Source organism: Oncorhynchus mykiss, chromosome 14 (assembly GCF_013265735.2).
Source record: "Oncorhynchus mykiss isolate Arlee chromosome 14, USDA_OmykA_1.1, whole genome shotgun sequence".
Lineage (NCBI taxonomy): Eukaryota > Metazoa > Chordata > Actinopteri > Salmoniformes > Salmonidae > Oncorhynchus > Oncorhynchus mykiss.
This window is the reverse complement of record NC_048578.1, coordinates 5,381,457-5,407,290: the sequence shown is the minus strand read 5'-3', so window position 1 is coordinate 5,407,290 and position 25,834 is coordinate 5,381,457. Positions and strand designations below refer to the sequence as shown.

The 25,834-nt window shown below is 43.8% G+C and overlaps 2 protein-coding genes across 6 annotated transcripts in view; one reads left to right on the top strand and one right to left on the bottom strand.

The window, feature by feature from the left end:
* The window catches only part of LOC110488604 (mitogen-activated protein kinase 9), a 38,021-nt gene extending 32,297 nt beyond the window's left edge, over window positions 1-5,724 (top strand). For all 5 annotated transcript variants that reach the window (XM_021560876.2, XM_021560878.2, XM_021560877.2 and 2 more), the window contains one exon: window positions 3,807-5,724. In XM_021560876.2, the coding sequence (XP_021416551.1) occupies window positions 3,807-3,943 (137 nt within the window). In that variant the 3' untranslated portion in view covers window positions 3,944-5,724. The remainder of the gene's footprint in view (window positions 1-3,806) is intronic.
* Window positions 4,500-8,881, bottom strand: LOC110488605 (rho GTPase-activating protein 22). The gene is made up of 2 exons (XM_021560879.2): window positions 7,396-8,881; window positions 4,500-6,431 (listed from the first exon to the last, which is right to left on the bottom strand). The coding sequence occupies exons 1-2, from the start codon at window positions 8,400-8,402 to the stop codon at window positions 6,194-6,196; spliced, it is 1,245 nt and encodes a 414-aa protein (XP_021416554.2). The 5' UTR covers window positions 8,403-8,881; the 3' UTR covers window positions 4,500-6,193.
* Window positions 8,882-25,834: the final 16,953 nt, after the last annotated feature.

The window sequence follows — 25,834 nt, the reverse complement described above, 5'->3', positions numbered from 1 at the left end:
TGTTTACAGTTGCGAACCGTAAATGTAGCCTACAGTTCTGAGGATGCATAAAATGATTTTGTTTGAGTTATCTTCTTTTTTTTCTCCCCAATTTCGTGGTATCCAATTGTCTCATCGCTGCAACTTCCGTACGGACTCGGGAGAGGCGAAGGTCGAGAGCCATTTGTCCTCCGAAACGCAAGCCGCACTGCTTCTTGACACAACGCACATCCAACCCGGAAGCCAGCCGCACCAATGTGTCGGAGGAAACACCGTACACCTGGCGACCTGGTCAGCGTGCACTGCACCCGGCCCGCCACAGGAGTTGCTAGTGCGCGATGAGACAAGGATATCCCTGCTGGCCAAATCCTCCGTAACCCGGACGACGCTGGACCAATTGCGCGTCGCTCCTGGACCTCCCGGTCGCGGCCGGCTGCGACAGAGCCTGGGCTCGAACCCAGAATCTCTGGTGGCAGAGCTAGCACTGCGACGCAGTGCCTTAGACTACTGCTCCACCTGGGAGGCCCCCTATTTTGTTTGAATTTAAAGCAAATTTTCTCTCACATGGGCTGCGGGTTGGCATTTACATGAAAAAGCGTTTTACTATCGTAGGGCATTTAGCCCACTGGTTGGCTCTGACAATGGTATGCTATTTTCCTCACTTCTTCAAATAGCAGTTAGCCTATAGTCGCGCACCAACAGATGGTGCACATGACCTGACACAGATCAAAGCAAAACACCTTCTTTTGAAACAGAATCAGTTCTATTATGGTGAACATCAGACTTGTCTTTCACTGTTGCTGTTATCCTAGGCTACTGTTCGCCAAAAACACTGGAGTAGCACCCTGAAAATAACTGCTTTTGTGGCATTGTGTCATTCTGTTTGGTCAAGAGCCTAAAAATTGGCTCATGGTATTATTTGAATAGTAATATTTAAAAAATGCCCATCCCCTACCTGGTATATAGTAGACCAGTGGCCACTAACCGGTGGATCGCAATCGACTCGTTGCTCTTCAAGGCATTCCTCATCGATCACCAAACATTTCTGTATGAAAGCCAATGACAGACGGTTGCGTTCTTTTTATTTATTTCATGTTGTGCGGTAGGTGTACTTGATTCAGAAACCCTGCACACTGGGTAGGCAAAGTTTACCCATTTGGAACCATTTAATTTGTTTGAAAAGACCAACTCCAACTTCCCGGTGGACCGGCTAAAGCGAGTGCGCCTCCTGCTCTGGCCAATCGGATAGCTTAAATCACCGTGCCAACAGCTTCCCCGACCACAGCAAAGTTTGATACTAGCCTACTTGAGATTTCATGACTTAAAACCATGACCAGAGAGAGACTGTCAATTAGGTTTTTTTTTTGTGAGTTCACGTCTTTTAAGCTTTTATTCAACACTAATTACAAAACATAAAATGCGCTTCTTCCTATGTCCACTCGTGCTGCAGCTGCAATGAATTAGTAGCCAAGTCTATCAATAGCCCTGCTTATTTAAATATTATTATTAGCAGCTTGTTGTGTCTATTTTAATATCGATGAATATTTCACATTCTCTGGTCATAGGAACAACATGAATTTGTGCATGAGGCAGATCAAATAAAATGTTTGTCACATGAGGTGCGACTCGAGTTTCGCAATCAGGTGGAAGACTGTGTCCCCTCTCTCTGGTCAGTCTCACCGGAGGAAAGGAAGGAGGGAGCAGGGACCGTGAGAGGCAGACCCTCTGCTGCTCTCTCCCTCCCTCCGCTGAGACGAATGCCGTGTTCAAAACAACTGGGAACTCGGAAATCTCCTACTTCCAACTTCAGTGTGTTCAAGACAATTGGGAAGTCGGGGAAAAAATGTTTTGAACGGTCATTCAACTCTGAATTTCAATTCGGAAACTCGGGCATCTTTTCTAGAGCTCCGACCTGAAGATCACTGACGTCGTGATTTTACACCCCCCCCAAGTTCCCAGATGTCTTGAAAGCACCATGACAGATGCAGGAACCAAGTCCAGTAAAATAAAAATTCTAATGATTTCAATTAATGCTCAGCTGTGCCTCGCAAGTGCTATACCAACTGATCTATTTTATTATCAAAGCTTGAGTGTTGAAATACACTGCTCAAAAAAATAAAGGGAACACTAAAATAATAGATCCTAGATCTGAATGAATGAAATATTCTTATTAAATACTTTTTTCTTTACATAGTTGAATGTGCTGACAACAAAATCACACACAAATTATCAATGGAAATCAAATGTATCAACCCATGGATGTCTGGATTTGGAGTCACACTCAAAATTAAAGTGGAAAACCACACTACAGACCAGATTCAACTTTGATGTAATGTCCTTAAAACAAGTCAAAATGAGGCTCAGTAGTGTGTGTGTGGCCTCCACGTGCCTGTATGACCTCCGTACAACGCCTGGGCATGCTCCTGATGAGGTGGCGGATGGTCTCCTGAGGGATTTCATCCCAGACCTGGACTAAAGCATCCGCCAACTCCTGGACGGTTGTGCAACGTGGTGTTGGTGGATGGAACGAGACATGATGTCCCAGATGTGCTCAATTGGATTCAGGTCTGGGGAACGGGCAGGCCAGTCCATAGCATCAATGCTATGCAGGAACTGCTGACACACTCCAGCCACATGAGGTCTAGCATTGTCTTGCATTAGGAGGAACCCAGGGTCAACCGCACCAGCATATGGTCTCACAAGGGGTCTGAGGAGCTCATCTCGGTACCTAATGGCAGTCAGGCTACCTCTGGCGAGCACATGGAGGGCTGTGCGGCCCCCCCAAAGAAATGCCACCCCACACCATGACTGACCCACCGCCAAACCGGTCATGCTGGAGGATGTTGCAAGCAGCAGAACGTTCTCCACGGCGTCTCCAGACTCTGTCACGTCTGTCACGTGCTCAGTGTGAACCTGCTTTCATCTGTGAAGAGCACAGGGCACAAGCACAACCCCCACCTGTGGACGTCAGGCCCTCATACCACCCTCATGGAGTCTGTTTCTGGCCGTTTGAGCAGACACATGTACATTTGTGGACTGCTGGAGGTCATTTTGCAGGGCTCTGGCAGTGCTCCTCCTGCTACTCCTTGCACAAAGGCGGAGGTAGCTGTCCTGCTGCTGGGTTGTTGCTCTCCTACGGCCTCCTCCACGTCTCCTGATGTACTGGCCTGTCTCCTGGTAGCGCCTCCATGCTCTGGACACTACGCTGACAGACACAGCAAACCTTCTTGCCACAGCTCGCATTGATGTGCCATCCTGGATGAGCTGCAATACCTGAGCCACTTGTGTGGGTTGTAGACTCCGTCTCATGCTACCACTAGAGTGACAGCACCGCCAGCATTCAAAAGTGACCAAAACATCAGCCAGGAAGCATAGGAACTGAGAAGTGGTCTGTGGTTATCACCTGCAGAACCACTCCTTTATTGGGGGGGTCTTGCTAATTGCCTATAATTTCCACCTGTTGTCTATTCCATTTGCACAACAGCATGTGAAATTTATTGTCAATCAGTGTTGCTTCCTAAGTGGACAGTTTGATTTCACAGAAGTGTGATTGACTTGGAGTTACATTGTGTTGTTTAAGTGTTCACTTTTATTTTTTTAAGCAGTGTATAATATGGTCTGAGAAGAACAATATTGCTAAGCATTTAGCCAATATGTTGTGATTAAAAAAATTTAAGCCATTTTAAAAAAATGGCTGAACACTAGATCTCAGCTTCCTTTTTGACTGCGAAAGTGATCTTGACTCGGAAAAGGTTGGTGACCACTGCATTAGACATACAGTATAAACCCTATTATATTTTCTCTCTCGCTGTCTGTCTTTGTGATAGATGCAGTGAGGGGGTTGGCTTCCCAGTCGTCCTCGGCCAATGACATCTCGTCCATGTCAACAGAGCAAACCCTGGCCTCCGACACTGACAGCAGCAGCATTGACACACTCACTGGACACCTGGACGAGAGCCAATGAGATCGCACCAGGAAGTGTATATTTTTCTCTCTATTCTAGCTTGCTTTGTCTCGCTTACTTCATATTTCTTTCCGTATCCTTTTTTTTTCTCTCTCTAACTTCCATGCATAGGTCTATTTTTCTAAAGGAAAAATTGTGTGATCTTGGACAGGTATAGTTTAGCTGTAACCCCAGAGCAGTGTTTCACTTCTATCCTAAGCCTTATTTTTCTGACTGTGTGTAAGAGGCGCAAGTTAAAATATCTATATTGGCTTAATAGCTTTTTTTATTAATATTTGAAGTTTTCTGTAATATATTCTTCCATTTTGAATATCTGTCTTTAGAATTCTTGGCAAGGAACTTGATATTTACTTTGCCTACCTTTTAAAAAAAAAAAAAAATGTTTTATTGTTTTTGTTTTCAATTAAGGTTATAAAGATTTTAACCTAAAGACAGGAGTATCATTATATTTGAACAGCTGCTTTCTGCATGCTACAGCTACACAAACAAAGCATTGATCACATTATCAAACCATCAAATGTTCATCTGCCGATCAACCACTAATCACGTTTTTAGATTTTTTTTTTTAGTTAGGTAGCAGTGTTGAGAACAAGTGAGAGTGGTGCCGGCGTTAAGTATAGTGTTTTAATTGTCGTGAGTGATGTGGTTTGGAGCTGTTACTCCTCCTGACCTCCAGGGGTGGCTGTGGTTGCAATGTTAAGGTTTTATTTCCTTATAAATGTAATGTATGTCATAGTATCCAGCTAAAGCTCTGATAATGCACGTAGATATATAGTTAGGCATATTTGTTTGTTAGACATTCAATGTACCCATAGAAACGTCTTCATATAGTACAATCAACCCATATGCCGTAAGGTACAATGTGTATGTTGAAATATCATTATCCTGTACATTGAACAAAAAAAGGTCCATGTGTTTTGTATTTAGTTTGAGTTCTTTGCTAAATGTTGCACACCACTGATGATGTTTGACCCATACACAACAAGACCCTTGTGAAACGTTTTATTGATGATCAAATGCATGGGGTCAAATGCACGGGGCCTCTTATTCTAAACCATTCCATCAGTACTGGAAATCCTTTGGGAGAAATCATGACATAAAACATTATATTGAAATTCAGTATCTAGAGATGTAGCAACTTAACAATTGTTGTTCAACTTGCATGGTGTCACATTCACTGTACTTTTCTTGTGTGTATGCTATATCGGTACCATGCTGTCCCCTCATCGTTCCTCAAATGGATTTTGCTTCTTCAAGACAAGGACAACCACCATCAGTAGATTAATGCCTAAGGACGGAAGGACAGTCACACAGTGGTGGAGCACAGCTGTTGGTTTGGAATGTGGACATGTCACATAACTGTACAATACCTAGTTGTGATTCTGAACCTTGAAGCTCTGGAGCAGAACTCGGCATAGATAGAACTAAACAGATTTTGGCGAAAAGTAACTCTGTTGGATGATGGATATGCACAAACAGACATAATGTAGTCAGATGAGGACTGTGCCCCATATTTGTTTTCCTTTCAAACCATGACAGCCTTATTCATTCATCATGCCTTAAATGACCAGAGGAGTGTCCGGCTCACTCTTTACATCCTATTTGTTAAGGACTGAGGTGTGTGTACCTTGTTTAAAATATTCACTGTGTACAAACTGTACATCTCATGTTTTATCTTGTTCATTTTATTTTGTTCATAATGTACTGTCTGCAATGACATGCGGTTTCACAATACCACTTTGCCTTCATGTTGTCCTGCCCCATCAATTAAAAGTGGACAACTCAAAGAATGTGCTGTTAATTGCTGTAAATGCAGAGGTACTGTACATCGATACCAGTTCAGAACCTTCTAGATGTGTGTGAGCGCCTCTTGCGCTTCCCCCACCGAACTGGCATCAGCTGTTCCAGATCCCGACCCAGCACTAGAAAGTGCTAATAGAGAGGTGTGATATAATCATCAAAGATGAGCCAAACATGACGCAAGATAAAGGTGTATGAGCCTGTGGTCTGAATCCATGGACAATATACTGTAGCTTATGAATATGCACATTTCTGATAATTAACCATTCCATAATCCATTAGAATTCCTGAAGGCAGTGATTCATACTCAAATGTTTCCTCTCCAGCTGGCCTTAAAGATTGTGTAAATAGTCTTAGTTTAAAGACAGTTGTCTTATCACTTCCAATCTCATCATACATACTTCACTTCCGCAGCACATACAGTACACACCCCTCAGCCAAAGGTCAGTCTCAGAAACTCCTGACAATTTTCTCTGTCTTCTTGGCCTCGTTGTTGAGCTCTCCGAAGGTGTCAAAGAACTGTTCCATCTCCCTCTGCAGGGCTGTGTTTCGGAGGTCTGCTGCAGCCCGGCCCCTCTCTGACTCTAAGATCTTAGCCTGGACCACAGAGTACCACCGTCTCTGCTGAGCCAGGTTGGCCCTGAGGTCAAACACCTCTACCTGGAGAGCCTCGTTCCTCTCTTCCAGACTGGGGAGGGGGGGACAAAGGGTGGGGGGTGGAGAGAGAAGATTAGGAAAATGGGGGTGGCACAATAACTCTGCTGAGCCAGGTTAGCCATCAGGTCAAACACCTCTCCCTGTAGCACCTCGCTCCTCTCTCCCAGACTTTTGGTGAGAATCTCAATTGCATTTCCTTGGTTCATTGCGTCCTCTCGCCTCTTAAAATGGCGAGGCGAAGACGTGAGGAATCATGGGAGAATCTCAATTGCATTTCCTTAAGTGTTCGAAGGATAGAGTGGGTAAGGGGGACAGAGTGAGAAGGAGGAGAGAGAAAAGGGTAAGGAAGAGAGAGGGGTCCTGAGCCAACACCTCGATCGAGTACCCTTTGGGGGCATCCATCGTGGGGTTAGGCTAATTCACCATCCTTAGCCCTATGTGACAGTCAGACGTCATCGTCCCTGTGTGCTGTATGCTCCTAATTTTAGTTGTATGGCCAGTTTAGTCTCAATCTGACCAAGCATCCCCTGTCTGTATATCAGCAGTAGTGAGGTATGTGTTAGTGTCTAGGTTAGCACACCCTTTTATATAGCTATTTTTTTTCCCATCCACCCCACAAACAGCCTCTATTTCAAAAGACAGTCATGGAGGCATTGTGTTTTTAAGCATAATACTCCACCCGAAGAAAACAATTTCATGAAGTGTGTAATTGTCGGTTTTAATATGCTATTCGTGGCATTCATAATGACATGTCAAATAAATATAGAGGAAAAGGCAGGAAAAGTGTTTGTGGAATATTCCATGACTGATATCTGTCAGTAAACAGGATGTGGGGGTAGGGGGGAGGGGCGGTCATGGGAAACAGCAGAGTGGACACACACATCTGGATAGCAAACCTTTGCAACTCCTTATCACTGAAAGTACACAGAGAAACCATGTCACCATGTTTTTCATTATATGTGTGTGCACATTAGATAATGATATGAAGTTCTTACCTGTGTATGCGTTCCTCATACTCCTCTCTCTGCCTGGCTATCTGCTGCTGGAGGCTGGTGAGGAGGCTGCGGAGGGCGCTGGCTGAGGGGTCTGCCAAGGGCAGGGGAGGGGGAACCCGGGCCCCAGGGACAGGTACAGGGATCGGACCAGAAGGCTGGAGAGGCTCTACTGGATGGGTGGCAGAAGCCTGTAGAGGTGGGACAAGGGGCTGGAGATGGGAGAAGTTATCTGGTCGATGGGGTTGTGGTTGGATCAATGGCTGGAGTTGGAACATGGGCTCGTCCTGGTTAAAGTCCAGTTCTGGTTCTGGGTCCAGGTCTTGGTACTGGTCTGGTCCATTGCTGGCGCTGCTCCCTGCAAGGAGGATTTCACAGGAAGACCAGGAGCTACTCTCCCCGCTGACCCCTCCATCCTCCATCAACACCGAGACCGGCACTGGGATCCTCAGGAAACGCTGGGGCGTGGGGAAGGTCACATTGGTTTCCATGGTAGCGTCCTCGGTGGGGGTCACGGCGTGGAGGTTGTCGTAGACGGAAAGAGCGCTCTCGTGTGTGTCTCCGTCGCTGTGGCTCGGGCTGGGGCTCTGCTGATGCCGAACGCTCTCCACCTCCTGCACTCCCGTATTCCCTCCTCCTCTCTCTCGTCCTCTCTCTCCTCTGTTTGTCCCCATGTCCCAGCCCTGCCTTCCCAGGCCTCCCCAGCTGCAGTGACTGTGAGCTGGCTGCACGCCAGCCCCTCTCTCCCCTCCTCTTCCATCTCTCCCCCTTCCCAGTGTGGGAACCACAGCTGCAGCTGGGGCCAGGCCAGGGGGGGAGGAGGGGTGAAGGATTCCAGTTACAGCAGGGCTGCAAAGTCCCCCACTTTCCCTTTTTCTCTCCTTCTCCCTCTCCCTAAACCCTCTATCCCTCCCTCTCCCGGCATGGGGTAGACAGTTGTCGTACAGGGGGTCGGTGGAGCAGGAGCTGGCTGTGGTGGGGGTTTCGGGGGGCAGGCAGGGCAGCTCCATGTCACTACCTCACCCTAGGGGGGTCCGGCACGGTGAGGGGGGGGGGGGTGCTGAGGGTTCGAGGGGTGCAGTAGTGACACCTTCCTCTGCTGTCAGTTTAGTCAAGGAGAGGTCTGAAGTCTGGTTGTAAGTCTGTCTGGAGGTGTAAGGGAGGGTCCCCGCTGGCTGTCCCCTGGAAGGAGTGCCGAGTCCTTGGGAGGAAAGTGTGTGTAGGACCCTCTGCCTGGTTCTCCTCGGTGTCCTTGACGCGGCTGGTGGGCGGCAGGTACTAGGAGTACTGTGGCCGTCTGAGGAAAGGACAGCAGCTCTCACTCAGCAGCTGTGTGTGTGTGTGTGAGAGCGTGTGTGAGAGCGTGTGTGTGTGTGAGAGAGCGTGTGTGTGTGTGTGAGAGAGCGTGTGTGTGTGTGTGAGAGAGCGTGTGTGTGTGTGAGAGAGCGTGTGTGTGTGAGAGAGCGTGTGTGTGTGTGAGAGCGTGTGTGTGTGTGAGAGAGCGTGTGTGTGTGTGAGAGAGCGTGTGTGTGTGTGAGAGAGCGTGTGTGTGTGTGTGAGAGAGTGCGTGTGTGTGTGAGAGAGAGCGTGTGTGTGAGAGAGAGCGTGTGTGTGAGAGAGAGCGTGTGTGTGTGAGAGAGCGTGTGTGTGAGAGTGTGTGTGTGTGTGTGTGAGAGAGCGTGTGTGTGTGTGAGAGAGCGTGTGTGTGTGAGAGAGCGCGTGTGTGTGTGAGAGAGCGTGTGTGTGTGTGAGAGAGCGTGTGTGTGTGTGAGAGAGCGTGTGTGTGTGAGAGAGCGTGTGTGTGTGTGAGAGAGCGTGTGTGTGTGTGTGAGAGAGCGTGTGTGTGAGAGAGAGCGTGTGTGTGAGAGAGAGCGTGTGTGTGTGTGAGAGCGTGTGTGTGTGAGAGAGTGTGTGTGTGTGTGTGTGTGTGTGAGCGTGCATGTTTGTGTCTTTAAGCAGCCCTGACTTCAGCTGTTGCACCATAACAGCTCCTGAGGGACTGACCAGAGTGTAACTCAGCCTGGCTCATTCCTGAAGACACACACATTCAGAACTAGCTACAACCACAAAAATAGATACTGTATGCGGGCACACACACTGCAATAAACCCCCCGACACCGGAGAGGAATGAAAGTGGTTGCCAGGCAATGCTTCCTGATTGGAGCATACAGGGTTAGACACTCCCCTTTACCGGGGTACAATGGCACAAATGCTGGCACACTTCTGGCCTGACTTAGACGTCACCGTGTCAATTGACACTCAGTTCCCCTTTTCATGTGGCGACAGGTCAAAAATCTTGCTGCTGTGGTTGCACACTGTGGTATTTCACCCAATAGATATGGTAGTTTCTTTATCTCAGTCAATCTGTTTCTACTTCCGTTTGTTTATCTCTCTTTCCCCTCCCCCTTTCTCTCTCCCACACTCTCTTGGTTTATGGCACCTGTCCATGCTAATGCTGTGGGATGCAGTGAACCAAGTGTCAGTCGCATTTAACAGTGTGAGAAGAGTGATGGTGGTCAGTCACCCCACAGTTTAGCCCAGGCCATTCAGCTGATCTATGGAGAGTACTCACACGCACGCACGCTCACACAGAGCATACTCAGAACCAGTGGGCAGCTACCAACCTACCTTACAGGAAACGAATCATAGTCTCACAACTCCTAGACTATAGCTAGAGTACACAGTGGGAGAGGGAGAATTTAGACTGAGAGGTTGGCTCACTGTATAGTGAAAGTGTGATAACCTCTTCTTATTTTACAGTTTGTTTAACCACAGAGAGAGATGGAGGTTGGAGACAGAGGCAGGGAGATACAGCTTCCCTATTCTGAGTCACTTAAACATTGGCAAAGAGAAACATTTAATTAGAGCTGAAAGCTTTTAGTACAGTTTGTGTTTAATGCACCTTACTCACTGCAGGCTAGAGAGCTGACTTCTGGAGGTAAGCCATAGCCACACACACACACACACACACACACACAGAGATGTTGCTATTGAACATTTGACCACCAGATGGGGCTATTAGCTATTTTATATGGTAAGTGTGTTTTCAATGGGTGGTGTACCTTGTCATCAGCAAAAATGTAACAGGCAGGAATTGCTTCCATCATCTTCCAAACCTTATCTGAATCATAGTATCCTTTTTCTAGCACTGTACATGAAATGTAGGTGCTCGGTTTGTTTCTTTTTTTTTAAATCCATGAATGGTTGATAGGACCCTACTTGTCCAATGAAGGACAAAGAGCTATCAGGACACATTCTCTCTTTAACCACCAGCTTCTGCCTTCCCTCCGATTTAGGGTTAAAACACGGTTTCCAGCATCAGATCACAGCTATCGATCCAGTATTGATCAGTGATCCAGTGTTAGATCCTCCTCTGCTTCAGCTGCAGGGCAGGAACAACCCAGTCTTTATCAGGGACACTGATCCTAGATCACAGGAAACAGCCATATAATGGATCTATATTTTCCCTTAACTCACCTCAGCTCAACTCAGGTCAGGTCAGCTGTAATGATCAGATAATTTGCAGTGCAGTGCAGTAGTGAGAGGAATCATGGGTGGACTAGAATGCTTTATAGAATTAGGACTTTGGAATAGATCTGCAAGATTCTATCGATGTGGCTATGGGATAGATGGGATCTACTTTGGAGTCTCCTCAGTAATTTAGTCAACTTGTGTTGTTCCTTGGTAGAACTGTAGACTTATCTGTCCTATGTAAATTACCCTTTGGCCTGCACATCGAAGCATAGTCTTCAGTCACTTCAATTACTGTAGAAAAACAGAGGGGATACATTCTGGTCTTGGTGGCTCAGCTCAGAGTCCAGCAAAGCACATAGCCCTGTCCAAGGTTCTGAACTGGCCTGTCACTTAGAGACCAGCGACTTCGGAAGGAAACGTGCAGCTAGAATGACAGAAATGTTAATCTTAACCCTTATCACTGCTTCTGACATGTCTTTTAAACAATATTTAAAGCTGACCTCTCTTCTTTAACCTCTTATTCAGAGGCCAGTGACTTCTTTATGAAGATGGAAAGTTCAGCCCTGCAGAGGTTAACCTCTCTCCGAGGCCCTCGAGCACCTCCTCAACCCGTCCTCCTGCTCCTTACATCTACGCAGTTGTTTGTAGCCATGACGACTAAGGGGCCTCTATGGCAAATCGGATCCTCGTGTTTTAAATAATAAAGCGTCAGGGTGGGGGGGAGGGGAGAGCTCAGTGGTTAGTGCAGACTGTTGCTTGATGGAGTGTGATTGAGGAGGGCTCTTGTTAGCATGGAAGCAGGCCCTGTTAACGCAAGAGGCCTTGGAGGGAGAGAGGAGACGTATTCTGTAAGAGCTGTCTGGGCATCTTTCTACTGAGTAGCATATAGAGAAGAACCGTACTGTAGCTAGGAAAACCATATGAGGTGATTTACCGCAGCTGCAGCTCCTTCCACAGGATAGAGAGAGAGAAGGGTAGAAAGAGAGGGTGAGTGAGAAGAGAAGGCGATCAAACGCAGTGAGAGAGACTTGTGTGTGATTATGATATGTATGTCTATGCACGGTTACATTTCTGCTAGATTACACCCCCCCCACCACCTCTTCTGCTGTTTCCTCTTTAGCCTGTGTACCCTGATGTTCCGTTCTGTATTGTAGCAGCAGATTCCATTGAATCCCCCCCCCCCCCCCCCAGTTCTGTTTACTCATGTTTTATTAAGCCTTTCTGTCCATTTGAAGATTCCTCTGAATACTTCTCATCCTAGAAATGAAAGCTCAACAGGGTTTTCAGGCTGCATCCTTTGACGTCAGAAATGTGGCTTTCTATTCACAAGGCTTTTAGAGTTCTAGGTAGAGAGAGGCCTATCACCAATGTCAGTCAGACATAAAGCGTCAACCGATAATACCATCCACAGTATAGGAAGTGTTATTTGTCACTGTTGTGCCATATGCCGCTGTGCCAAACCTTATCTGCTGGGTTTCTGTTGACTGTCATCCAAACCTTATCTAGAGTGTTCATTGTCGGGAAACAAAAAAATATCATCCTTCACTCTTCACACAGGATTATCCCTCAGAACAAGACATCCCCTGTCAGAGCGTTGGCATGAATGCACACACATACACACAAACACGCACGCACACACACACGGGATGTGGTATATGCATTGTAGGAGATATGAGTTATGCTTCCCCATGTGTGGGTAGCTGCTTATTATCACGCCGTAGGTTAGATTAGATTAGATTTTAGCAGCTAGATTCAACACTGCTTATAGATACATCCGTAGATGTCTCTCCAGTATGATATAAATAAACCATATATTTCTGTGTCACTTTGCATTTAGAATTGATCAGTATTTCATTATTGTCTCTTGAGATTATAGCGTTCCTTTGTCCTAATGTAAAAAGGTATTTTTAAAAAAATACATTTTCGTTACGTTTTTATTTGTTTTAAGTTATAAAACATGCATCTGACAGTATAGTGACAGATCCGGCTGTGTTACCATGGGAACATCTTTTAGAAAGAATATGATTGGCGACTGGGGAATAGAGAAATTCCGACCTGGTGCTTTAAGCGAATGTAATCTGTATTCCTGACAGGTTTGACATCTTACTCAAATTAGCACATCACTGAACATGACTGAATGAGACGTTCATCTTATATAAGAAAGAGAGAGGATTAAATGGAATTCCTATAGCTGGAATTCCCAGGGCCGGATTATTATTATTTTTATATAAAAAATGCATTTCATGCAATTCTACATAATTTACATGATAGAAGGCATTAGCTGAATCTCTTTTAATACCACACAAATTATAGAATTGAGTGGCTACTGACACTGACATACTGAGATCAATCTTCTCTTGAATTCAAACAAACAATAGCGCAGGCCAATGAAGCGACACACAGATGGTATTATATTAGGAGGCAATATATATACTGTTGAAGTTGGAAGTTTACATGCACCTCAGCCAAAAACATTTAAACTCAGTTTTTCACAATTCCTGACATTTAATCCTAGTAATAATTCCTTGTCTTAGGTCAGTTAGGATCACCACTTTATTTTAAGAATGTGAAATGTCAGAATAGTGGTAGAGAGAATGATTTATTTCAGCTTTTGTTTCTTTCATCACATTCCCAGTGGGTCAGAAGTTTACATGCTAGCAAATACTAATTGAGTGTATTGCCTTTAAATTGTTTAACTTGGGTCAAATGTTTTGGGTATCCTTCCACAAGCTTCCCACAATAAGTTGAGTGAATTTTGGCCCATTCCTCCTGACAGAGCTGGTGTAACTGAGTCAGGTTTGTAGGCCTCCTTGCTCGCAAACACTTTCAGTTCTGCCCACAAATTTTCTATAGAATTGAGGTCAAGACTTTGTGATGGCCACTCCAATACCTTAACTTTGTTGTCCTTAAGCTTAAACTTTGGAAGTATGCTTATTGTCATTGTCCATTTGGAAGACCCATTTGCAACCAAGCTTTAAATTCCTGACTAATGTCTTGAGATGTTGCATCAATATATCCACATAATTTTCCTGCCTCATGATGCCATCTATTTTGTGAAGTGCACCAGTCCCTCCTGCAGCAAAGCACCCCCACAACATAATGCTGCCACCCCCATGCTTCACGGTTGGGATGGTGTTCTTCGGCTTGCAAGCATCCCCCTTTTTCCTCCAAACATAATGATAGTCATTATGGCCAAAAAGTTATATTTTTGTTTCATCAGACCAGAGGACATTTCTCCAAAAATTATGATTATTGTCCCCATGCGCAGTTGCAAACTGTAGTCTGGCTTTTTTATGGCGATTTTGGAGCAGTGGCTTCTTCCTTGCTGAGCGGCCTTTCAGGTTATGTCGATGTAGGACTCGTTTTACTGTGGATACAGATACCTTTGTACCGGTTTCCTCCAGCATCTTCACAAGGTCCTTTGCTGTTGTTCTGTGATTGATTTTCACTTTTCGCACCAAAGTACGTTCATCTCTAGGAGACAGAACACGTCTCCTTCCTGAGCGGTATGATGGCTGCGTGGTCCCATGGTGTTCATACTTGCATACTATTGTTTGGACAGATGAACGTGGTACCATCAGCCATTTGGAAATTGCTCCCAAGGATGAACCAGATTTGTGGAGGTCTACAATTGTTTTTCTAAGGTCTTGGCTGATTTCTTTTGTTTTTCCCATGATGTCAAGCAAAGTGGCACTGAGTTTGAAGGTAGGCCTTGAAATACATCCACAGGTGCACCTCCAATTGACTCAAATTATGTCAATTAGCCTATCAGAAGCTTCTAAAGCCATGACATCATTTTCTGGAATTTTCCAAGCTGTTTAAAGGCACAGTCAACATAGTGTATGTAAACTTCTGACCCACTGGAATTGTGATACAGTGATAATAAGTGAACTAATCTGTCTGTAAACAATTGTTGGAAAAATTACTTGTGTCATGCGCAAAGAAGATGTCCTAAACGACTTACAAAAACTATAGTTTGTTAACAAGAAATTTGTGGAGTGGTTGAAAAATGAGTTTTAATGACTCCAACCTAAGTGTATGTAAACTTCCGACTTCAACTGTGTACAGTTCATTCTGAAAGTATTCAGACCTCTTTACTTCTTCCACACTTTGTTACATTACAGCCTTATTCTAAAATGGATTAAATAGCTTTTTTTCCTCCCACCAATCTACACACAATGCCACAGAATGAAAAAGCAAAAACTGTTTTTTAGACATTTTTGGAAATGTATTAAAAATAAAAAACTGAGATATCACATTAACATAAGTATTCAGAAAATTGACTCAGTACTTTACTCAGTACACCTTTGGAAGTGATGACAGCCTCGTCTTCTGGGTATGACGCTATAAGCTTGACACACGTGTATAGACAGGTGTGTGCCTTTCCAAATCATGTCCAATCAATTGATTGGAGTCCATCTCAAGGATGATCAGTGGAAACAGGATGCACCTGAGCTCAATTTTGAGTCTCAAAACAAAGGGTCTGAATACCTATTTACATAAGATTTTGAAAATAAAAACAGAAATATCTTATTTACATAAGCATTCAGACCCTTTGCTTGAAAACTCAAAATTGAGCTCAGGTGCATCATGTTTCCATATTCTGTAAGAGCTGTCTGGGCATCTTTCTACTGAATAGCATATAGAGAAGAACCGTACTGTAGCTAGGAAAACCATATGAGGTGATTTACCGCAGCTGCAGCTCCTTCCACAGGATAGAGAGAGAGAAATGCAGAAAGAGAGAGTGAGTGAGTGAGAAGAGAAGGCGATCAACGCCAGTGAGAGAGGTTTGGACACACCTACTCATTCGAGGGTCTTTCTTTATTTTTTTGAATTTTCTTCATTGTACAATAATAGTGAAGACATTAAAACTATGAAATAATACATACGGAATCATGCAGTCACCAAAAAAGTGTTCAACAAATCAAAATATATATTGTATTTGAGCTTCTTCAAAGTACCCACCCTTTGCCTTGATGACAGCTTTGCACACTCTTGGCCTTCTCTCAACCAGCTTCACTTCAAGACTGTTGCTTTTCCAACTGTCTTGAAGGAGTTCCCACATATGCTGAGCACTTGTTGGCTGCTTTTCCTTCACTCTGCGGTCCAACTCATCCCAAACCATCTCAATTGGGTTGAGGTTGGGTGATTGTGGAGGCCAGGTCATCTGATGCAGTACTCCATCACTCTCCTTCTTGGTCAAATAGCCCTTACACAACCTGGAGGTGTGTTGGGTCATTGTCCTGTTGACAAACAAATGATACTCCCACTAAGCACAAACCAGATTGGATTGTGTATCGCTGCAGAATGCTGTGGTAGCCATGCTGGTTAAGTGTCCCTCTACATTTGGACTCATCAGACCAAAGGACAGATTTCCAATGTCCATTGCTCGTGTTTCTTGGCCCAAACAAGTCTCTTCTTCAAATTGGTGTCCTTTAGTAGTGGTTAATTTGCATCAAATTGACCATGAAGGCCATTTCTCTCTGCTTATTTGAGCTGTTCTTGCCATAATATGGACTTGGTCTTTTACCAAATAGGGCTATCTTCTGTGTACTACCCCTACCTTGTCACAACACAACTGATTGGCTCAAACGTATTAAGACAGAAAGAAATTCCACAAATTAACTTTTAACAAGGCACACTGTAATTGAAATGCATTCCAAGTGACTGCCTCATGAAGCTGGTTGAGAGAATGCCAAGAGTGTGCAAAGCTGTGATCAAGGCAAAGGGTGGGTACTTTGAAGAAGCTCAAATACAAGATATATTTAGATTTGTTTAACACTTTTTGGGTTACTAAAGTTTTCCATTTGTGTTATTACATTGTTTTGATGTCTTCACTATTATTCTACAATGTAGAAAATAGTAAAAATAAAGTAAACCCCTTGAAAACACTCATCTTTTGTCTGGTACTGTGTATTATAGGAAACAGCAGACTACTAAATTATATTTCCAGTGGCACACTGACTCACCTAATAATGAAGATGAAGCCATAGGCAAGGCACACTGTGTTGGCTGATGCACGTGTCTTGGCAATAGACTTCCTCAAGATGAGCCCCTTTGAAAAACAGTGCTGCTGTTCACAAAAAATTGGGAGTCGTCAGGGTAAGATGTTTCATAACCCTTCTATGGATATGTCTACGGCCACAGTTCAACAAGCTGTATGTTTGGCGTGCATGTTGGCCAAATTGCGGCCTTACCAACTGTCAGTGGTGTAAAGTACTTAAGTAAAAATACTTTAAAGTACCATTTAAGTCGTTTTTTTGGGGTATCTGTACTTGACTTTACTATTTATATTATTGACTACTTTTACTTCACTACATTCCTTAAGAAAATATTGTACTTTTTACTCCATACATTTTCCTTGACACCCAAAAGTACTCGTCACATTTTGAATGCTTAGCAGGACAGGGAAATAGTCCAATTCACAAACTTATCATCCCTACTGCCTCTGATCTGGCGGACTCACTAAACACACATGCTTCGTTTGTAAATGATGTCTGAATGTTGGAGTGTGTCTGTGGCTTTCCCTAAATAAATACATAACTAGAAAATGGTGCCATCTGGTTTGCTTAATATGAGGAATTTGAAATGATTTATTATTTTTTACTTGTAATACTTAAGTTTGTTTTAAACCAAATACTTTTAGACTTTTACTCAAGTAGAATTTTACTGGGTGACTTTTCTGTTAACGTACTTTTACTCTTATTCAAGGTATGACAGTTGGGTACTTTTTCAACCACTGCCAACACCCGGCAAATTAAAGGAAACACTTGAGTAAATGGGGGAAACAAATCAAACGTTATGGTGTAGGGTGCATTTTCCTGGCATGGTTTAGGTCCACTTGTAGAATCTATGCCAAGGTGCATTGAAGCTGTTCTGGCACCTTGTGGTGGCCAAACACCCTTTTCAAACCTTTTACTGCAGTTGGCTAAACCAGGGTCAAACTACGTTTTTATTGGTAGTGTTAAACAAATCTACTTTGAAAAAAAAAAGTATACACCTCACGCACATGGTTATGAACGTACAGAAAAAAGAAGACATGTACCATGTCAGATATAGAGTTGAAATATATTCAATTTTGAGTTTGCACTCCAATTTGACACTTTTTATACATCACAGAAGACGGAAATATAACAAAACAATTGACAGAGAAACACCAGATTTTCTGCTTTTTAAAATAATAATGTTTACGAATTATGAAATTGTGAAAAAGATTCATAACGTTCCACCCATGAGGCCACTAGAGGGTGCTTTGGGCATTTGACTGCCAGTGCAGGAAAGGGTTCATTTATTTTGGCAGTTACCTGTATACTTGTGATATGATTGATCTGTGGCTAGATGATGCTTTCTGGTGTATTTTGAACATTGAGATCTGTCTCCTATGGTTGTATATAAAAAGGGCGTAGCACCTGACTCACACAATTGACCAGTCACATTTATTTATTATGCAGTTTCTTTTTTCTTTTTTCTTAATCAATTACCCAAACAAGACAGGCCCCGAACCCCAGTTACCAAAATGTGCCCCCTACTTCCTCTGTTATTGGTGTGTCCAGCAATCGGGAGAATAACTTCCCAATGAGACCAGGGAATGTTCCAGATGAAGAACTCTAGGAGACACACGGGGGAGACCAATTATAACACATACCCTGGACAGAGAGAAGGGAGAGAAGGGTTGAAAGAAGGAGCATGAGAAACAACAAGGTAGAGAGAGAGAAAAAGAAAGTGAGAGAGAGAGAGAGAGAGAGACCCTGGCCGTGCCCCACTTTCCGAGGGTGCCTCGGGGAGAGTTGTGATTTGCAAAAAACACATTTCCAATTCATGCATGCGTACAATACACACTTGTACATGTGTGAAATAGGACATACAGTTGAATTCAGAAGTTTACATACACTTAGGCTGGAGTCATTAAAACTTGTTTTTCAACCACTCCACAAATTTCTTGTTAATTAACAAACGATAGTTTTGGCAAGTCAGTTAGGACATCTACTTTGTGCATGACACAAGTCATTTTTCCAACAATTGTTTATTTCACTTATAATTCACTGTATAACACTTCCAGTGGGTCAGAAGTTAACATACACTAAGTTGACTGTGCCTTTATAACTTGGAAAATTACAGAAAATTATGTCATGGATTTTGAAACATCTGTTATGCTAATTTACATTTTAGTCATTTGGAGTTGTACCTATGGATGTATTTCAAGGCCAACCTTCAAACTCATTGCCTCTTTGCTTGACATCATGGGAAAACAGCCAAGACCTCGGAAAAAATGTAGACCTGTGTCATCCTTGGAAGCAATTTCCAAATGCCTGAAGGTACCACGTTCATCTGTCCAAACAATAGTACGCAACTATAAACACCATGGGACCACGCAGCCGTCATACCACTCAGGAAGGAGACGCGTTCTTTCTCCTAGAGATGAACGTACTTTGGTGCGAAAAGTGCAAATCAATCCCAGAACAACAGCAAAGGACCTGGTGAAGATGCTGGAGGTAACAGGTACAAAAGTATCTAACTCAGCAAAAAAAGATATGTCTCTTTTTCAGGACCCTGTCTTTCAAAGATAATTCCTAAAAATCCAAATAACTGTCCTTCCAATGGCACATGTTCAAAGTGGATGGCCCTTGATAATGTCTCTCACCTGAGCCACCACTGTCCTTTACAGTCCATTATGTCTTGTCCATTTTCCTACAAGTACACCAGCAAGTTTGGATGGGATCTTTCTCCATGCTCACTCCAAGTGGACCCGTGTCTCACTCCTGAGAGAAAAGGCAGTTGATCGCTTCGACTGGATGCTGTGTACATGCTGGCTCGGACTCAGGTCTCAACGGTAGAAGTGGTGAAGGACCAAACTGAACACCATTGCTTCAGCTGGTTAGTGGGGATGAAGTTCACACTGTTCTTGGTCAAATTATCCCTTCCATGCATCTAGACACCATCTGTGGTCACTTTCGCCATAGAGAGAGGAGAGACCAGAAAGACAGTTTAGTTTAGGGCATTTCTGATTCAGGAAATCCAGACACAATAAATAATTTATGATAAACTATTACTGCTACCAATATTCTTAATACAGATTTCTTAAACAAAGGTCATAGAACAACAACACAGTTGAAACCATTATATATAAACTCAGCATAAAAATAAACTTCCCTTTTTCAGGACCCTGTCTTTCTAAGATAATTAGAAAGAATCCAAATAACTTCACAGATCTTCATTGTAAAGGGTTTAAACATTGTTTCCCATACTTGTTCAACGAACCATAAACAATTAATGAACATGCACATGTGGAAGGGTCATTAAGAACTGCTTACAGACGGTGGGCAATTTAGGTCACAGTTATGAAAACTTAGAACACTAAAGAGGCATTTCTACTGACTCTGAAAGAAACTAAAAGAAAGATGCCCAGGGTCCCTGCTCATCTGAGCGAACGTGCCTTAGGCATGCTGCAAGGAAGCATTAGGACTGCAGATGTGGCCAGGGCAATACTGGACTGAGGGCTTGTAGGCCTGTTGTAAGGCAGGTCCTCACCAGACATCACTGGCAGCAACGTTGCCTATTGGCCTGTTGTATGTCTGGTCTCTGGACCAGACAGAACTGGCAAAAAGTGCTCTTCACTGACGAGTTGTGGTTTTGTCTCACCAGGGGTGATGGTCGGATTCGCGTTTATCGCCAAAGGAATGAGCGTTACACCGAGGCCTGTACTCTGGAGCGGGATCAATTTGGAGGTTGAGGGTCCGTCATGGTCTGGGGCAGTGTGTCACAGCATCATCGGACTGAGCTTGTTGTCATTGCCTGCAATATCAACACTGTGCGTTACAGGGAAGACATCCTCCTCCCTCATGTGGTACCCTTCCTGCAGGCTCATCCTGACATGACCCTCCAGCATGACAATGCCACCAGCCATACTGCTCGTTCTGTGGGTGATTTCCGGCAAGACAGGAATGTCAGTGTTTTGCCATGGCCAGCGAAGAGCCCGGATATCAATCCCATTGAGCACATCTGTTACCTGTTGGATCAGAGGGTGAGGGCTAGGGTCATTCCCCCCAGAAATGTCTGGGAACTTGCAGTTGCCTTGGTGGAAGAGTGGGGTAACATCTCACAACAAAAACTGCCAAATATGGTGCAGTCCATGAGGAGGAGATGCACTGCAGTACTTAATGCAGCTGGTGGCCACACCAGATACTGACTGTTACTTTTGATTTTGACCTCCCTTTGTTCAGGGACACATTATTCAATTTCTGTTAGTCACATGTCTGTGGAACTTGTTCAATTTATGTCTCAGTTGTTGAATCGTGAATTGTGAACAACTGAGTTGAAATGTATTTGGCTAAGGTGTATGTAAACTTCCAACTTCAATTGTATAAACACCCATCAAGTTATTCTGAATTATTATTAGATAGAGAAAGTGGGAAGTGGAGATGCACAAGGACCGAGCCAGCGAAATAAAAAGCCAAGTGCTCTCTCTCCCGTTCTCTCTTTGAAACAGGCTGTGTATGAATTTGAGGTGCTGTCTGCTGTTCTGCTCTGTTCTAGTCTGCTCTATTCTAGTCTGCTCTGCTATATTCTAGTCTGCTCTGTTCTATTCTAGTCTGCTCTGTTCTATTCTAGTCTGCTCTATTCTAGTCTGCTCCATTCTTTATTAGTCTGCTCTATTATTTTCTAGTCTGCTCTGCTCTGCTCTAGTCGGCTCTGCTCTGCTCTAGTCGGCTCTGCTCTGCTCTAGTCGGCTCTGCTCTGCTCTAGTCGGCTCTGTTCTGCTCTAGTCGACTCTGCTCTGCTCTAGTCGGCTCTGCTCTGCTCTAGTCGGCTCTGCTCTGTTCTAGTCGGCTCTGCTCTGCTCTAGTCGGCTCTGCTCTGTTCTAGTTGGCTCTGTTCTTTTCTAGTCGGCTCTGTTCTTTTCTAGTCTGCTCTGATGTAGTCTGATCTGCTCTGATGTAGTCTGCTCTGTTCTGATGTAGTATGCTCTGTTCTGATGTAGTCTGTTCTGATGTAGTCTGCTCTGTTCTGATGTAGTCTGCTCTGTTCTGATGTAGTCCGCTCTGTTCTGATGTAGTCTGCTCTGTTCTAGTCTGCTCTGCTCTGTTCTAGTCTATTATGTTCTGTTCTATTCTGCTCCAGGCTGCTCTGCTCTGTTCCAATCTGCTCTGTATTTTCTAGTAGGCTCTGTTCTGCTCTGTTCTAGTCTGCTCTAGTCTGGTCTGTTTTAGTCGGCTCTGTTCTAGTCGGCTCTGTTAAGTCTGTTCTAGCCTGCTCTGTTCTGTTCTAGTCTGCTCTGTTTAGTCTGTTCTGTTCTAGTCTGCTTTGTTCTAGTTGGCTCTGTTAAGTCTGTTCTAGCCTGCTCTGTTCTGTTCTAGTCTGCTCTGTTTAGTCTGTTCTGTTCTAGTCTGTTCTGTTCTAGTCGGCTCTGTTCTAGTCTGCTCTGCTTTGCACTGTTCTTCTCTGTTCTTCTCTGTTCTGCTCTGTTTTGCTCTGATCTGCACTGCTCTGCCATCTGAAGGGAAGGAGAAGTGGAGCTGATATACAGACTCCCCTCTACTTCACAGCACACTAGGCAGCACTCAACAGTAAGAGCCAGAGCACAAAAACACTATCAACTCTAGTTACTTTGGGCTATCACTGATCTATCACGCTGGGCGGATAAAAGGAGGGAAGGAAAAAAGAATGAAACAGAAGAACGAAATAACAATAAACAAAGAAGGAAAATGGAAGGAAGGAAACTGTATTTTGGATCTGTCTTTTGAATTCAGGCTCCCATACTGTCAGTGTGTGTGGTTAAGCATATTTGAAACCTGGCCAATTTTATTTGCCCATAACTGCACTGTCTGAGCTGTGGTTGCCAACCGAGACAGACCCGGGATTGTTGATTGACTCTGGGAAAGTAAACACAGTGCTGTGATAAACGATGCGATTGGCCACTGCTCAGGTTAGGGGTCAGCTGTGTGTATTACATATCTGAGAGGTATCGCCTTCCCCAATCTCCACAGCTCCACACACACACGCATAAATGAAAACACCATCAGCAAGCAGTCATGTCCTCCCCCAACCCTGTTCCTGGCCGACTGCAGTGTGTGTAGCTACTGTACTTATAATTGAGTCATTATATGTATGTAGAACATTATAGACAAGGATAAATCTGGAGCTCATATTTATTTATACTGTAGATATCCATTGAGACACTGGGCTCTATGCATTCTAAAGGAACAAACAAAGATTTGTGTATCGATGAGGATGTAAGGTGGTTTGTGAGTGTATTATAAAGAGAGATAAGAGGAAATGGCGGGTTTTTATGGAAGGTAGAGACTTTAGCGTATCTCACAGAGTGATAATGGAACTGTGTGTATGATATATTTACATTGTATTTCAGGCCTGGGACAGGAAGAGGATAAAGGGGGATTTGGGGACAATGAGAGTGGTGCTGCTGAATGTGCTATTGTGCAGTTGTGTATATATTGTCCCCAGAATAGACTAATCCCATCTCCCAGTGAGAGACAGTAGGTCAGGACATTACTCTGTGTTTACACTGTACACAGAACCAGACCACAATCTATATGTCAGTATTGACACAGGGACAGAGAACTCGGATGATCTCACACATCCAACACACAGACCCAAATCTTCTCTCACAGGGAGACAAATATGCTAGAGAATGTGAGAAGGAGGAATAGGTGGATAGTAGAAAAGAAAGTGAAAGAGAGTAAATGAGGGAGGGAGAGAACAAGAGCGAGAGTGTGGGAGGGGGATGGAGTGTGTGTGTGTGTGTGTGTGTGTGTGTGTGTGTGTGTGTGTAAGAGAGATAGTGTAGGCCCTCTATCTGGGAGGTGAGCAAGGCCACGTCAGCACAAAACAAACCTGCAAAGAGGGAGAGGGAGAGTGTAACGCTCATCTTCGGTGGAAAGAAGAGTGGACCAAAGCGTGGAAAGTGTTCATGATATTATTACAAGAAACACTCAAACAAAAATAACAAATCCGGCCGCGAGCAGTTCCATCAGGCACAGACACTAAACAGAAAATAAGATCCCACGAAACCTAAAAGGAAAATTACAACTTATATGTGATCCCCAATCAGAGACACGATAGACAGCTGCCTCTTATTGGGAACCACACACACACATACACACACACACACATACACACACACACACACACACACACACACACACACACACACACACACACACACACACACACACACACACACACACACACACACACACACACACACACACACACACACACACACACACACACACACACACACACACACACACACGGCCAAAAACAAAGAAATAGAACACTTAGACTTTCCCACCCAAGTCACACTCTGACCTAACCAAACATAGAGAATAAAAAGGATCTCTAAGGTCAGGGCGTGACAGAGAGAGAGAGAGGTCATATTTATAATTTAATATCACACATGCGGCCGTTAATAAGACTATGCAATTAATATGAATAAAATCTATTAAAATGTTTATCTGACTCCATAACGATGATTTAGCAGTGTGGAATCAGGACTATTGTTGAGTTACAGGAGCAAAACAAGAAAGGTCTAAAGAGTGGAATACTAAAAGCAAATAGATTCAATCTCTTTGTAAAATGAACGCTTCACATTATACAAGGTTTACATTACAGGGCAATACTTCTATTAACAAAGCATTCATAATCTAGGCATGATCAGAGAGGGAGAGAGAGAGAGACGTTTCTAGCCATGTCCCAAAACTCTTGGGAGTGGAGGGAAAGAGACAGAGAGAGTGTCGGTATCGCACTAGAGCAGGTCAGGACCAAAAGAGAAAGACAAAATGACTCGGAGACCCTTGTCTAACATCCGACTGTTTAGATTCAAAATCTGAGTTGTTAACCAATAGAATAGTGTAAAAATGAACTTCCAATCTCATCATCATACCTACAGGATGTCATCACAACAGCAGCTACGGCGTCACAGATGTGACAGAAAGGGGGTGGTGAGAACAACACAGCGAAGGTTGCATTCCTGAGAAGACAATAAAACCTTTTGCATTGAGCATTAACAAAGGTGACACTGGGGGTTGGGCCGGCCTACATAATCCTCCCTTTTTATGATGCAAACTGTATTAGACAGGAGTGTTCAAAACCGGACTGGACAGCCAGCACTCTCGACACTGTCGGCATCTTCAGACCAGCAGTTCATTGTCCCAGCAGCATCACCTCCAGGAGTGTCCTTTCGGGGGTAGCATTGTAATTCTGCTTTAGACATGCAAATGCCCTTAGGTAACAGCTTTCTGCGAGCAAGCCAGAAAGGAACGCTCCATTCCCCTTTGTAAGAGCAAAACACAGAGATTGAAGGAAATGACGACATCACGGATTACTTCAACATTTCACTGAACACAAAATAATCTGTTGAACTGATTGGTCAATAGCAACAGATGTGGTTTTATTATGTGGGTCAGATGAATACAGAAAAGATCAATGCGTCATAAAATACAGTATATTTTAAATAAAGCTCTCCTCCCTTTGAGAGAAAATTGATTCACCCCCCCCCCCCTCCAAAAAAACAAAAACATTTTTGAAATAATCAAGAAAAATGCTTGAAGATAAATCAAAAGCAAGTTTCAAGCTACAAAAAATGTCGAAGAAACACGTTGAATAGCCACACATTTTCTACTCCTACCCTATGTGTGAAAGTTACTCATGTAGGCTAAGAGTGGTTTCAAGCCATTTGAAAATGAGGTTTATTAACATTCCAGTTTACAGCACCCAACAGTAGCGGACCAATGGTGAAGTCTCTAATGCCATTTTGTAAGAAATGAGGCAATTACTTTACTCATAGCACACCCACGTCTATAAATTCAGATGGACTTATGCCTTATGGAGCACACATAGGAAAACAAATTATTCTTGGTGCAACAGGAGTTATTTGTCTAGCAATCTGTATACAAAGTACACACATTCACAAATGTAACATAGCCATCATGAATGGATATAGTAACCATTT